The sequence below is a fragment of the Mirounga leonina genome, unplaced genomic scaffold, assembly GCF_011800145.1.
Source record: "Mirounga leonina isolate KUSES-001 unplaced genomic scaffold, KU_Mleo_1.0 Mir_154, whole genome shotgun sequence".
NCBI lineage: Eukaryota > Metazoa > Chordata > Mammalia > Carnivora > Phocidae > Mirounga > Mirounga leonina.
In genome coordinates this window covers 51,444,280-51,459,768 of record NW_023270389.1, presented here as the reverse complement: position 1 = coordinate 51,459,768, position 15,489 = coordinate 51,444,280, and the positions used below count along the sequence as shown (strand labels likewise).

Below are 15,489 nucleotides of genomic sequence, written 5' to 3'. Positions count from 1 at the left end.
TATTGAGGTGATCATCATATCATTTAATATATACAAATACTGAATCATTATATCATACACGTGAAACTAATGTAATGTTATATGTCAACTAAACTTCAATAAAGAATACAGTTAATAATCATTTATAGGTTCTTATGGTCTCTGAAGGTTTTTCCCCCCAATCTCATGGAGTGAAGTATCATTGCCTCTGTCCGTCCTCCCCCCCCACCCCCCGCCCACAGCTCAGAAGAGAGTCAGAGTAGCTTCTTTTGCTGAACACTGAGAAGAGGATTAAGTGAAGTCTAATAGGACATGGCCCCTCTTCTTCTCTTGACCCCTCCCATCTTGTTCTTCCAAAGTATTGAGGCTACTGCAAATTCACTGTTAGAATTTTGTTCGCCACGGATCCACTTTCTGTCCAGATCTTGACAGGTCCTTGCAGAACTGACTCTGAGTTGGAAACTCTCAACCCCCTACAACTCCAGATCACCAAGAAATGTGATGCCATAGTTACCTATTTTTTCCTCTGATGGTTAATATATTAAAATGGGATCATTTATATTCTTCCTAAGAAATTATCCAAAGTGGGGCGCCTGGGTGGCTCAGTCGGTTAAGCGACTGCCTTCGGCTCAGGTCATGATCCTGGAGTCCTGGGATCGAGTCCCGCATCGGGCTCCCTGCTCAGCGGGGAGTCTGCTTCTCCCTCTGACCCTCCTCCCTCTCGTGCTCTCTGTCTCTCATTCTCTCTCACAAATAAATAAATAAAATCTTTAAAAAAAAAAAAGAAATTATCCGAAGTGAGCAAGAGCAATACATAATTTCTAGTACCTTTGGCTTATTAAATTTTTAGACATTCAGACTGCTGACTGTCAGGAAAATATTAAACAGATCTTGGCAGCTTTTTTTTTTTTTTAAAGGTTTTATTTATTCATTCGAGACACAGAGATACAGAGAGAGAGAGAGCACAAGCAGGGGGAGAGGCAGAGGGAGAAGCAGGCTCCCCGGGGGGCTGAGGAGCAAGACGTGGGGCTCGATCCCAAGACCCTGGGATCATGACCCGAGCCGAAAGCAGATGCTTAACCATCTGAGCCACCCAGGCACCCCGGCAGCTTTTTTTTTTTTTAAATAGTGATCTACTTTGCCAGCATTTGCATCCATTAATAAATATTTTTGTATCTTATTTTTGAAATAGAGAAGCAGATTCATCAAGTTTTGAATAATAGCTCTGACAAGGGACTAGCCCATTGTTAAAATTTAGCACCGGGGAAATGCGCTTTTTTAACTGGGCAAGAAAGCTTCCATAAGCCAGTCATAATGAAAATCCACCTCACAGGTGCTCCTCTCCGCCCCCCAACAAATTTCCTCTTGTACCTTTTATAAACATATGTACTGATGTGGTTTTCCTGCACTTATGAAACTCTGTATTCATTAGACACGTATTTGGCACCACATCTAGAGGTCAGCTTCTTGAGGAGCGTTGCCTTCAGGGGTCCCGGGCAGTGGAGCAAAGTGGGCCCAAGAGGACAGAGGCTGAAGGTGGATGGCAGCCTCTATCCCATTTCTGCCTTTCTGTTTACCAGCTGCGTGATCTCGGGAAAGTTACCTCTCTTCAGTTTTCTTATTTGTAAAATCCAAATAATACCTCCCAGAGTTGTTGAGAGGCTTAAATGTATAATTTTCTAAATTATAGCCCTAACACTGTTAGGGAACTCTTTGACACGCAGGCACTTTGTGTTTCTCTTCGTGCCAATCACTGCTGATCAAAAACAGAATAGAAGGAAGCGGACATGAGAGTTATGTGAATGCAGTGCTGAAAACCTCCCGCGCCGGGCTGGGCCTCCCCTTGTCTTTATTGTCAGCACAGTGCAGAGGTTTTCTGAACAAATCCCACTTTTTCTCAAGTGTCTCCCTTCCTATCTCCCATCCCCTAGCGCCCTCCCCTCCCTCTCTGGAAAGCCGTGTGGGCATCCTCATTGTACCAATGACTGGAGGGCCCTACCAGCATTTAAGAGACGACATCATACATGGGCCAAGGATACTAGGGGCTCAGAAATGGGAAGTAAAGTCTAAGGCAACCCCAGATCGTTCCACCCAAAACGCCAATAGTACTCCCACCTTGAGAAACACTAGTAGCTCCTAGATTCTTTTCTCTAGTTAAATTCGGAATCCATTTTTCACAAAATTGAAGTACCGTTCCATAAGATCGGCATATGCCCCAAATCATGACATATACATCACAGAATGTAGGCCAGGCTGAAAATTCTCCACATGTGTATTCAGCTATGCTGTGTCATTTTCCTCTTTTCTGTGTAAGTTTCCCTTAGGTTAATCTAATGGGTTTCTTCAGAGTTCTATTATTCCATTAGTTACAACCCAGAGTTTCAGATCTGTGTTGTTTTAAAAGGCATCTAAACTCCTTAAATGTAGGGGCACCTGGGTGGCTCAGTCGTTGGGCGTCTGCCTTCGGCTCAGGTCATGATCTCAGGTTCCTGGGATCGAGCCCCGCATCGGACTCCCTGCTCGGTGGGAAGCCTGCTTCTCCCTCTCCCACTCCCCCTGCTTGTGTTCCTTCTCTCGCTGTGTCTCTCTCTGTCAAATAAATAAATAAAATCTTTAAAAAAAATAAATAAATAAACTCCTTAAATGTATAAAGATTACATTTGATAATCAGGAAACCAAATCATGTATGTGAGAGAAGTATGTTTTATTAAAAATAACTAATGCACATGAAATTCAAGTATTAATAAGGAGTACTCAATGTAATAAAAGTAAAAATAAGGCAATAGCCCAACTAGGTATCATTAGTGAGATAAAGATTCTTAAGTTCACCAAAAAGTAATTGATACACAACAAAAAACTATGTATATACACACAAATATTTTCATTCTATCAGAGTCATAATTAAAAATAAATATATGCTTTAGATGAAAAGAGGGAGAGCATGGGAAAAGAAAGTTGAGCATACTCCTCTTCAGTCTTCCTCTCCCACATCTCCAGCTGAGGCCGGCATGATGGCATGATGAACTTTGAGAGAAAGAATAAAGCAAACTAGCAACTACTGTGCTTTCTTCTTCCCTGTTACCCAGAGTCACCGTGGAGCACTCTCCCACCACTCCCTGAACACCCCCTCACCACCCTCTTTCCCTGAAGTTCATAAAGCTCTTTTCTATGTATTTCCTGGTAACAGCTGAATAGGACCCACTTTCCTCAGTACATGGCAGGTGACTGCATTGGTGACCAGGACAGGAGTTAATAGAGCCTCCCCAGTGATTTAGTGTTACAGCCCAGTGAGTATGAGCATCAGGGGAGCAGATGAAAAAGCCTCCTTGATTTAGTGCATGTCCTTCAAACTGCTGCTCATGAAATCATTTTAGAAGGTCTGAACAGACATTTTAAAAATGGAATATGATAAAGTGTAGTAGAAAATATTTGGGGGACATTGTACAGATCCTTAGCAAAAACCGAATACGGTTTAAGAAATGCCACAACTCATTGCCATTAGCGGTAAGAGGGAGAAGGCAGGACGGGGCTGAATGAATCTACACATTGGCTGGGATGGAGTTGCTTTTATTTTCTGCTTACTGCCATTCTGCTGTTTGTAACACAAGAGCGGACAGTATCCAGGTTACTTTATATTGACATAATTTGCAATTGGTTGTAAAACGAAGCAGGCAGGAAGTTTTTATCTTGCTTTCAGCAAAAGTGTTAAGACTTTCAACTGAGTTTTGTTTGTAAACATTTGGTAGTTTAATTAATAGTTGTTATGATTTATAATATGTTATTGGATTAGTTTCCTCTTGTTACCACAGCAAATAACTACAAATTCAGAGGCTTTAAAGAGCTTTATACATTTATTATTTTACAGTTCTGTAGGTTAGAAGTCTGACCAGTTTCATTAGGGCTAAAATCAAGGTGTCAGCAGGACTGCATTCCTGTCTGCAGTCTGTCCTTGCCTTTTCCAGCTTCTAGAGGCTGCCCACATTCACTTCTTCCTTCAGCTTCAAAGCCAGCAACATCAAATTTCTTTGGCTTTTCCGCAATAGTCACATCTCCTCTGACTGAAGTCTGGAAAAGTTCTCCTCTTTTTTTTTTTTTTTTTAAGATTTTTATTTCTTTGAGAGAGAGAGAGAAAACGAGCAGCGGGGAGGGGGAGAGGGAGAGGGAGAAGCAGACTCCCTGCTGATCAGGGAGCCTAACGTGTGGGGCTTGATCCCAGGACCCTAAGATCATGACCTGAGCCTAAGGCAGATGCTTACCCGACTGAGCCACCCAGGCGCCCCCAAATTTCTCCTCTTCTAGTGACTTGTAGGATATCATTGGGCCCACCCAGAAAGTCCAAGATCATTTCCCCATCTCAAGGTCCTTACCCTCAAACACATCTACAGAATCCATTTTGCCACGGAAGGAAGCATAGTTACAGGTTCTGGGCGTTAGGATGCAGACATCTTTCAGGGGGGGCATTTTTTTTTGTCTGCCATAGTTGTCTATATTGACTCTTGCTTCCAAAATATTTTTCTTGTAATATTGTGTAAGAAAATCAGTTGATTTAAGGAAAAATCATAGAAAAATGTGTTTGGATGTGACAAAAATAATGACAATGGCATTCACATGACTAAAGGAATACTGGGAAATACACTTCTCCTGACAGCCCAATACCAGAAGAGAGTACAGGCCAGAGAGACAGTGGACCCACCCATATTCCAGATATTCCAGAACACTCTGTCACAACCTGCTGGCTCAATCCAGTGTTCTCAGCCATGTGGGTTCACTTCCCTCATCCTGAAGACAGGGATCCTACCAGACAGACAGTCTCCAAAGGTCCTTCCAGCTCCAACTTACTACTTCTAAGTAAATGGCTATGTTATGAATTTAAATGTCAGGGTTAAGCATATTGTGAAATAATCTAAATACCGTGAAATACTCAAAACATTAAAACACTGCTTCTATTTTAAATGCCTACTTCCCCAAATGTAGTTGTCAAGTCCAGAATGTCAGGTCTTGGCTGATTATTTAAATGATTGCTGTCATACTTGGGATTGTCTTGCCAGAGTTTTTCTCTTTTGGGGTTGTTCTTAATAAATACCATTTTGAGTTGGTGAATGCTCATTATCCACTGCCCTTATCAAACAATTGTGGATTCTTTGAGTACATTTCCTGAATTTAGTCAAATAGAGGGTATTGGGCAGGTAGAGGGAGAAGCCCCTCCCCACTCCCATTAGGTAGACATTTGAAAGGATCAGTGATTCTTCAAGTGCACATTTACATTAAAAATATTTAACTTAAGGGGAGAGATACCTGTACTACTCTTGAGATAATAATTGGATCAATTCTAGTAATTCTTAATGACTTTCTGTTCTTTTAATTAAAACTACATGCTAAAGAGGTATTTTATTCCTTTCTCTGCTAAGAAAAATTTCAAGCTCAATATTACATTCCCTAAAATAAAATCAATTTTGTCCTGAAATACAGCTTTAAAAACTCTGACAGCCTATGTTCTTTGATTATCTCATAAATAACAGTTTCATATCAGCTCACCTTCCTCCTCCCCCCTACCCCCATCTCACTTTGTGCCAATCACAGGTGGATGCTCAATATCACCCCACAGCACAAGATAAATAAGCTTGGAAGGTTTCCTAGCAACATATTGTTCTGGGAACCTGCTCTGTTTCCCTGAACAAGATGAAGCCAAACATCCTAGAATCTCAGCCAGATGGGAAAGGATTAGCTTATTGAGGGTGTTTAATGCATTTTATTTATTTATTTATTTAATAGAGAGAGAGAGAGAGAGAGAGAGAGAGGGAACACAAGCAGGGGGAGTGGGAGAGGGAGAAGCAGGCTTCCCGCTGAGCAGGGAGCCCGATGCAGGGCTCGATCCCAGGACCCCGGGACCATGACCAGAGCCAAAGGCAGACGCCCAATGACTGAGCCACTCAGGCGCCCCGTGTTTAATGCATTTTTAAAAAATTTCACATTGAAATGAACCTCTTAACATAAGTAGCAAAACTGACTTTTCAAAGGACACTTTTTTACATGGAAAAAAAAACCTCTGTAACACTTTGAATTTCAAAAATGTGGTTTTAGAAGAAATTTCCTAGAAATAAGCTTGCAATTTGTAATCAGTCATTGGTAAATGGGTCCATTTTAGGACCAGTAGAAAATACCTCCACATAGGACTGATGTTCAGCTTGGTGTACCCCTCGGTACCCGTGCTCATTTGCAGAGATGCTGACATACTTCCGATGTTGTGGGTAAATGGCTGCTGCACGGCACCATCCCCACAGTATTCACTTCTCCCCTGGATCCTGTTCCTAGGAATGCCTTGGAAACACCTGTCATTGCTTAGAACTGAGACTTTTTTCCCTTTGTCCTCAACTCTGGGCTACTTCAGTGCCAGGGACTCACCACTTCATCTTAAGAGTGTTTTTGGTTTTTGGAGTGTATGATTAATACATCCAGAAAAGAGACAGCTAGAGGAAATAGAGGGCCCCAATTAAAGTCAGGAAGAAATAATGTTGTTGCTGCTGTCTTGTTGGCACATGACCACATGTATTTTCCTGGTCTATCTGAGGATCTTGAGGGCAGGTGGTGCCTCCCTGTCTTTTGCACTCTGGTTCATCACCGTGTGCTGTTGAAAGTCTCTGGAGATGGAGTAATTAAAAATTAGTTTCTCATGACCATATTCAGCAGTGGTTTTGCAATTCAGTTATACCCTGAAAACTGTCCTTAACTTCTTGTTTCACTGGGGAAACTCCCCCATCAGCCAGATGAATATTGTCATCATGTGGTTGTGGAATGATTTCCACTGTCTCCAGTTTGGACTGAGTTTGTGAAATTTCCCAGTTGTGGTGAGAAGCAGGTAATTCCAGTACTTGAGAATGCTCCTGGATGGAAGAACAGAGCCATTAGAATAAGACGGGGCATGACACATGGCGTCTTTGCTTTTTATTTAACAGATTCTCTGGCCAGATTCTCACACACATATTACATGTTTTCTAAATACCATATTTTGAACTCAACAAGAAACAGTCTGCTGAGAGCCTCCTATGGGCCAGCGACTTAGGTAGGTCTCATGACGATGGTTACTAAGGAGCATCAACAATTGCCTTCAAGTCCCCAAGAATCCAGCAAAATAACACATTTGTTGTCTTTTAAAAAGTTAGATAAGCTTTTTCCTCATTTCAAGTCACTTACTTTAGCACCTAAACATCAAATAAAGATTTTGATGTTGAAAGGAATTCTATAATTTTGATTGTCCAAGGAAAGTCTAAAAGTAAACTCACTCTGTCATATGGAACATAGATGATAATACATTAATTTTATTGAATACTTTTTAAAAAAAACTTCCAGAAACAGGCAATATTTTAGATACTTTGCCTGTGTTAACAGCATTTAATTCTCCTGACAGCCATTATGAAGCAGAAATCTGTTTGCCATTTTACAGATGAAGAAACTCAGACCAAGAGAGGTTAAATACTGGTTTGCCAAGAGCTTTCATAGTTAATAAAAGAAAACAATAGTAGGCATTCAGACCCTGATCTATCTAGGGCCAAATTCTATGACCTTTATTCTGTGTTATGCTTATTTGTTTATTTTTAGAATTCTAAGATTCTGTAAATCCTAGTCTTTTTTTTTTTTTCAGAGAAGAGTAGACTACTGTCTTTTAAAGATGACACAATTTTAATAAGAAATAGATGAGTCATTTAGATGATGTTCTGTTATTTCACACAGCACGATTCTGTTATTTGTTGGGAGTTTTTAGTGACAGACTTTAGAATCTTCTTTCTCTTGGGTACAATATATTGACTCTATTTAAAAATATTCTTTGTTGCTCAGTTTTTTACCTTTATAAAACAGTTTTCCTTTTCAGTATGGTAGAAGGCTATGCATGAATTTTACTGAGAAGTGGTTAGAATTAATAGCACTATTAAACACATTTACAAAAAAACAGTTACGACATAACTGTGTTGCAGCACAGAAATGGATGTTTGTAAATAAAGTTTCGTTGGGACATGGCCACTCTTGTTTGTTTACTTATCACTAATGACAGCCATTTCTCTGAGGTGACAACAGAGTGGAGTGGCTTTGACCCGGACTGTGGGGCCCCCAAAGCCTAAAATATACTATCTAGGCCTTGACAGAAAAAGTTTGCAGACCCTTCCTCTCAGATCTAGACTTTCCCCCCCTACTTTGAGTTGGGTGTGTGCCATTAAAATACCAGAGACTTAATTGGGAACCGTATCAGAAAATGTTTTCCTAAATCATGTCCTTGTCTAACATGCTTTTCTTCTGATCCCTGTAGGTACCAACCAAGAAACTGAAGAAATATGAGAAAGAATATCAGACAATGCGAGAGAGTCAGCTGCAGCAGGAAGACCCGATGGATAGATACAAGGTAGGGGAGGCGCGGGTCACCCATGGGAGCAAAGTGCCTCTGTACCCTAAAGGAGCAGTAGTGGCCGGTTCAGCTCCCTCGGTTCCTTCTTGATTGACTTAGATGCTCTCTGACCTTGATAAATGTCCAGGTATGTTTTCATTTCAGGAAACTCTGGCGTAGCCAACCATAATATTTCTTTTCTTTCAGTTTGTATATTTGTAGGTAACTCCACCTGTTGCATTTATACTTGGAATCTTCATAAGAAGCTGAGAGAAAGGGAAAAAGAAAGAGAGAAAGTGGCTATCGACTACTTTCAAAAATGAGAGAACAAGGAAAGTGGCACAGGACTGTGTTAGCTGTGCACGGTCACGTCCACAAGGACTTGTAGAAGGTGAACTCTTCCAAGCCGGGCACAAGAATGTTTCAGACTTTCCTCTGTCTGTAGCAACTGTTAAACATACAAACTCATTTGGAAGGAAAAATAAAACCCACAAAGGTTAACAGAGCATAGTAACGGTGTTTGTTGCAACATTTATTTCCACAAATCTGAGTAACAGTGACATTTCACTACAGTATCCAGTTTCAGAATCAAAGCTGATTTCAGTTTAATAGCTTAGTGAATTGTAGTATTTGTAAAAAATTGGGCCATTCACATCAATAGATCTCTTCAGTGATAGTTAGCAACACTGTTCCCATGATGCAGTGCTGGCGAAACACTGATTTCGAACTTATTTTCTCCAGCTGACACATTATTGTCTCTCTTGAACATGTTTTAATTCCTCAGAATCCTACAGGTGCATTATGGTTCCCTCCTGCTTCATGTCAGTAACCCTGGGATTAGGGAATATTGTATTTTCACACCAACCACCACCAATGCCAACATATCCTTCCAGGAAAAGTACTGGGGCGGCATTGTTAATGAACCCCCACTGCGGGATGACAGCCACTTCTGTAACTCGAGCTGCCCTCACGTGGTCAGAGAAGTCACCAGGGGCAGCTGGAGTCACAGTCCCTCTTGTCTCCGCTGCTGACCTGAGTGGGCCATGGAATAGTAGGTGGGTGATGTGGTCAGACCTGAGTTCAAATCCTGGCTTTCCAGGAAAAAAAAAAAAAAAAGCACAGGATTTGTTATCCCCATTGGGGGGTTTTAATACCTCTGTCGCATTGTTCTGCATCCCGGGCTCATTAGCGAGCTGCTTCCTGGTCTGTAAAACATGCAGGAGCTTACTCATTTCCTTACAGGGCTTCTGCAAAGATGAGGACGTTGTGTGCTAAGTACCTAGCACATAGCTAGCGTTCAGTAAATGGTTGTTATTAGCCTAAGTAGGCCGACGGCCTGCCCTTACCCAGGTATTATTACCAGAATAACATCCCCTTGCGTGGATCTGCTCTACCAGTCCCTCGCTTATCTTCTTCACACTTCTCCCAAGGTTGCTCCCCAGTAGCCTGACAGCAGTATGTTTCTCCCCTTGTTTATAAAACAGGGTAAAGAACTGAGAAGAGGGGCGCCTGGGTGGCTCAGTCGTTAAGCGTCTGCCTTCAGCTCAGGCCATGATCCCAGGGTCCTGGGATCGAGCCCCACATCGGGCTCCCTGCTCAGTGGGAGGTCTGCTTCTCCCTCTCCCACTGTCCCTGCTTGTGTTCCCTCTCTCGCTGTGTCTCTCTCTGTCAAATAAATAAATAAAATCTTTAAAAAAAAAAAAAACTGAGAAGAAGAGCCCATGTACTGCTCGGGTAGATACCTATTAACCCACAAGGGACTCACAGAATAAGGTTTGAAGCTCAGTTCCACCACCACCACCGCCCTCAATAAAACCAGTTTTAATGTAGCTCATGTCACATGCTGCTTTAGAATGGCTTGCAGCAGTAATTTTAAACTAGTCTTAAGGATCCCAGATGAAGCCCTCCTACTGCTTATATGATCATTCTAATTTTCTTAGTTGCCATCATTACAAATAAAATCTGGGAAGATTGCTTTAAAATAGAGGAGAAGGCAACGAAAGACTAAAATTGTATATTTAAAATCAGTCTGGGACTGAACTTGGTACTGTTTCTTAAATCCTTTTCGTATCAAAGTAGATATGTATAAATAGTACAGTGCATATTATTTTTTAAAGAGTACTTCTCACATGTAAGACTTTCAATATGTGCACATTTTACTGAGGGACCAAAGTAGAATTAAACTTTTTTTGTTTTGTTTTGTTTTGAAAACAGATACTCCTTTTAACTTACACATATCAGATATGCTCTATAGCTATTTCTTTTGTATTATTGTAATAGCTTGTCAATACATCTAATATTTCTATACCCTTTTAATGTCTAGATATCTATATTGGCAATATACTTGGTAAAGTTACAGTCCTCAAATTATAATTACACTTTCAAGGTGACAGTTGACAAAATAGTTTCCAACCATCCCCAGACGTTCTTTCAGATAGTCAATATCTAGTTTAAGAAACTAATTATAATGACCTTAAAGTAGGAAAGACATACCTCTTAGCCTCTTCTAAATTTAATCCTGTCAAGAATAAGATCTATGTCCCTGGAATGAGCACTTTATAATTCGTAGATCTTGGACTGGGAACCTAGTTGTGCAAATTCTTAAGAACAACTTGGGAAGATCTTCTTCATGGGCATCAACTCGGAATTTATACCAGTTCACTAACAAGCCCTCCTCAACCATGAAGGTCCATTCTGCTTAAAATGACATGTTTCGCCCCCTAGCTCACTAGACGGCAAGGGAGTTAGGAAAGTTGTGTCAATTTTTTTTTTTTTTTTGAAGGCCCAGAAATGTCATACAATAAAATATTCTAAGAGATTTTTCGGTTTGATGCTGTTTCCCTTGGCATACAAAAAGGGCTCTCGCATGGAAGCCAGAGGTGGGATGAAAGACCAGCGATTCAGAGGCAGCTCTCAGCCATCACATTCTTGCTGTATCTATCCAAATATGTGTTTTATTTTTAGGACAGATGCCAATATCTACATTTTCAAGTGATGTCACTATACTCACCCGTATCTAACACTTAAGTCTCGACCACAAAGAACGAGATGAATTATATTGGTATAAATTTAAATTTTAGAACCCTAAACACAAAAACGTTCTGGAACTCGATAGTGGCAACGGTCGCACAACTTCGTGAATGTACTAAAACCACTGAATTGTACATTTTAAAAAGATGAATTTTATAGTATGTGAATTATATCTCAAAAAAAAAAAAATCCAAGCAAAATGTTTCAAGAGGATTGGTATCCAGCCCATTTTCTTTTCATAAATCCCCAAGTCACATGAGAGGTGCCTGTGCAGAAGCCATATTTGTGGGAGGGGAGACCTTCCGTCAGATCTGGAGCTAATTAATGTTTAAAAATCCTATGTGTATACATATTTATAGGGGAAAGGCCAGCATAAGTGGGTGGTACATTCATTTTCATATATAAATATGGATGCACACAAACATAAACATATATAAATATGTGTACGCACTGGGTTACCTGGTCTTGGCTTCAGTTTGCATTTGAAAATCAGCTCTATAATGACTTCCTACAGTATTTGGTGTGCTCTTTCTGCTGATCTTCATGACTAGGTTGCAAGACACAAAAAGGAAACTTTATTGGAAGAAGAATATAGAACATTTATTCTAAGTCTCTTTTATTGTCCTTCTTAAGTTTGACCTGGCCAACTTGGTGTTGGAGTTTTTATCTACTTGATACTTCAGTTTGTAAATTAATTAATTTATTCCAAATGAAGTGAAAGTCGGGATAAGGATTTGTCTATAGAAATCCATCACGTAGGGGCACCTGGGTGGCTCAGTCATTAAGCACCTGCCTTCGGCTCAGGTCATGGTCCCAGGGTCCTGGGATCGAGCCCCGCATTGGGCTCCCTGCTCAGCGGGGAGCCTGCTTCTCCCTCTCCCACTCCCCCTGCTTGTGTTTCCTCTCTTGCTGTATCTCTCTCTGTCAAATAAATAAAAAATAATCTTTAAAAAATAAAAAAAGAAAAAAAAAAAGAAATCCATCACGTATATTTCCATTTTCATCCAAGCCCCCAGAAAACAAGCATTCATGAATATGTGTAGCTGTTTTAGTGTATTTTAAAAATTAATAGCCAAGCTCCTAATAAGTAGTTACCAACTCAGAAACTGTAATACTGTTTTCTGTTTTAAGGAGTTGAGTTGTTTCCATTTAGGGAAAGGTAGTTTTCTAATAATGTAACCTATTCACAGCACCTTTTAGAGACCTGCAGCCTTCATCTACCTCTGGAATATGGTATGCTTTTCTTATTTAATTAACTACTTGCACAGATGGGGGAAGCCTTAGAAAGCACAGCTAATTAATTAATTCAGTGAGTCTTCCAAAGCATAATGAAGATTATGTTATTACCTGTTCTAGATGGGCAAATCCTAGAAAGGATCAGGAATGCTTAAACTCTCTTGAGTTTGGGACACAGATAGTATTATACATCATTTCTTTTTTTTTTTTTTTTTAAAGATTTTATTTATTTGACAGAGAGAGACACAGCGAGAGAGGGAACACAAGCAGGGGGAGTGGGAGAGGGAGAAGCAGGCTTCCCACTGAGCAGGGAGCCCGATGCGGGGCTCGATCCCAGGACCCTGGGATCATGACCTGAGCCGAAGGCAGACACTTAATGACTGAGCCACCCAGGCACCCCATATACATCATTTCTAATTGAAGTATCTTATCTACATTTAGTATAATTAAATTTAGAATGTTTAATTTCTTTCATGAGGTTAGAAGTAGTAATTCTCTTATCAAAGTGTAATTCAAACAGGAAGAAAATAATTCCTCTAAGTTTACAAAAAGTTTGTCTCACACATACTAATTTTTGTAGAGCAGTTATCCCTGCGTGTAATTTAAAATTAAGCTATCTAATTATACGTGGCAAAAACAATACAAAATATTTGAAGCAAAGCTTAATTAAACTTGTATTATTTGCCATCCTTCCATAGCTAATGAAATAACTTAGACCAGTTATCATATTTTGTTTTTAACTTGTCAAGTGAAATAAGTTTAAATTTTGCTAATCTTACCTGAAAAAAAAAAAAAGGCTTCCCTTTTTTCTTACTGTGTGGGGCCTTTCCTTCCTCAGGAAGTCAAGATAAGTGAATCCATCTTTGAAAAGTCTTTTTCTACCAATGAAAATACTTATATTTTATTAATTTTCCTCATCACAGAGACTGTCACTGGTTTTTGGAAATATTTATATTTATAAAATAATGTGCTTTTAATGAATACTAACAGTCAAGAGCATGGTTTCTATCTGCCTGTGATAACTTTGTGATAGACCTCAGAAGGCTGCCACTCTTTTTGAGCATGGATAATCCAATGAACTCACTGTTCTAAGATGGTGGAAATTGCAGGGTAACCCCTACTGAGGATTCTTGAGCAAATTAGCTGAGAAGGAGCAGGTGGTTTCTGATGATGCCTGTTCACTGAGTTTTACTTAACACTTGAGAGAGGTATGAATGTTATGCATATTAAGAATTTCTAAGTATGTTTATTGATCTTCAGAATTAATTCTCCAAAACTTTTGTTCAATTTTTAGTAACTTTACTTCCTGCTAAAGTAGCATTACTGAGAAAATTATGTCACACTAACATGTTGTGACATCATCTATAACCCATTTGCTTTTTTTTTTAAATTTTGCTTTGTATGCTAGAGCAGGGATCTGCAAACTATGGCATGTGGGACAAATCGGCCCGCTGCCTGTTTTTGTAAATAAAGTTTTATTGGAACACAGCCACACCCATTGTTTACTTATCAGCGTCTAGAACTGCTTTTGCACAACAGTGGCAGAGTTTGAGTAATCTCAACAAAGGTTGTATGGTCTGCAAAGCCTAAAATACTTCTTGTCTGGCCATTTACATTTAAAGCTTGTTGACCCCTGTGCTAGGGAATAATCTAAGACTGTTTTTTTAAATGCTAGAAGAACTGCAGTCTGGTTTGCCAACTGCCAGTTAGTTATTACTGACAAGATTTTGTTTTTAGTTTGACATTTAAATTTTTTAAAATTTCTACCAGAAAGATAAAATTGGATATGTTGGGTAAAGGAAGAGCATAAAAGGATTTCAAATATCCAGATTTTCTCTCTCAAATCTTCATTTGCAGACAATATAGACATTTAAACATTTCATCTGTAGGCATTTGCCTTTGAATGTCAAAAAAACAACTGTTTGCTGAAATTTGATGATGATAATTATCAACTCTTGAAAGAATTACCCAAACGAAAATATGCGACAGTTGAGTATGTTGTTGCTAATAAAATTGTACTGGGTCTTTTAGGAAAACATTTTCTCCTGAGCCTTAAATGTCTTTAAAAACATGTGCCAGGAACTCATTAGAACAGCAGATGACACACCCAAAATACTGAGCTAGAGTTTACAAAGCTGCCTCCTTCACCATCATTTTTTCCTGTGAGGCTTAGTTTATTTTCTTCTGAGTGCCAGTTCACATTTCTCTGGTTTCTCATCACGGAATAAATGACGTTCACCATCCCTTGTGCTACTTCACCCACAGTCCAGCCCTCAGATGCACAGGAGACCTGGAAGCATTCCCCTGCCCAGCAATTTCATTCTGTGGCCCGAAAATGAACTATTTTGCAATGCTTCCGACCTTGTCATATGAGGAAGCTCCCTCCACCCGGCCGAAATAACACAGTGTAAACAACTGACACCGTAGCTGCTAACACGAACACATAGAGCGGTTCCCATCAGTCTCACAGACGGTCCAAGGCAGCGGGGAGAGGGAGGAGTCTGCGTGTGTTCATCTTCCTGAGTTGAGACTTGCCCACTGGCTGCCTCCAGTGTACTTTCTTCCAGCGAATGTTTGCAGACAGACAGAGAACTTAGAGTAAAGGACACTCTGAGGAAAAACACAATAGCAACACATTGTTAACAAGTGTCTGCTTTTGTTATTGCCATTTCATAACTGTATTAGTAGGTGTGCAATTTCATTGGATATTCTGTTTTTTTTTTTTTTCAATTGTCTTTTGTACCTATGATTGAAAACGGTAGTTGGTCTATGACTTTTGAGGAGGTAAGTTATTTATCTGTGTATGTCTGTGATACCGGCGTCTGTCTGTCTGAAAAATGCAGTATCCTCCTCCCAAAAGTTACTCACCA

The 15,489-nt window shown here is 39.9% G+C and overlaps 1 protein-coding gene across 8 annotated transcripts in view; it reads left to right on the top strand.

Annotated features, from left to right (window-relative positions):
* RABGAP1L (RAB GTPase activating protein 1 like) overlaps positions 1 to 15,489 on the top strand; it is a 769,071-nt gene that overhangs the window by 729,646 nt on the left and 23,936 nt on the right. For 6 of the 8 annotated variants that reach the window (XM_035010758.1, XM_035010760.1, XM_035010761.1 and 3 more), the window contains one exon: positions 8,279 to 8,371. In XM_035010758.1, coding sequence (XP_034866649.1) covers positions 8,279 to 8,371 — 93 coding nt within the window. Of the gene's footprint in view, positions 1 to 8,278; positions 8,372 to 8,560; positions 8,864 to 13,453; positions 15,404 to 15,489 lie in introns of those variants that run through there. The other 2 variants (XM_035010759.1, XM_035010764.1) reach the window with 2 other exon arrangements.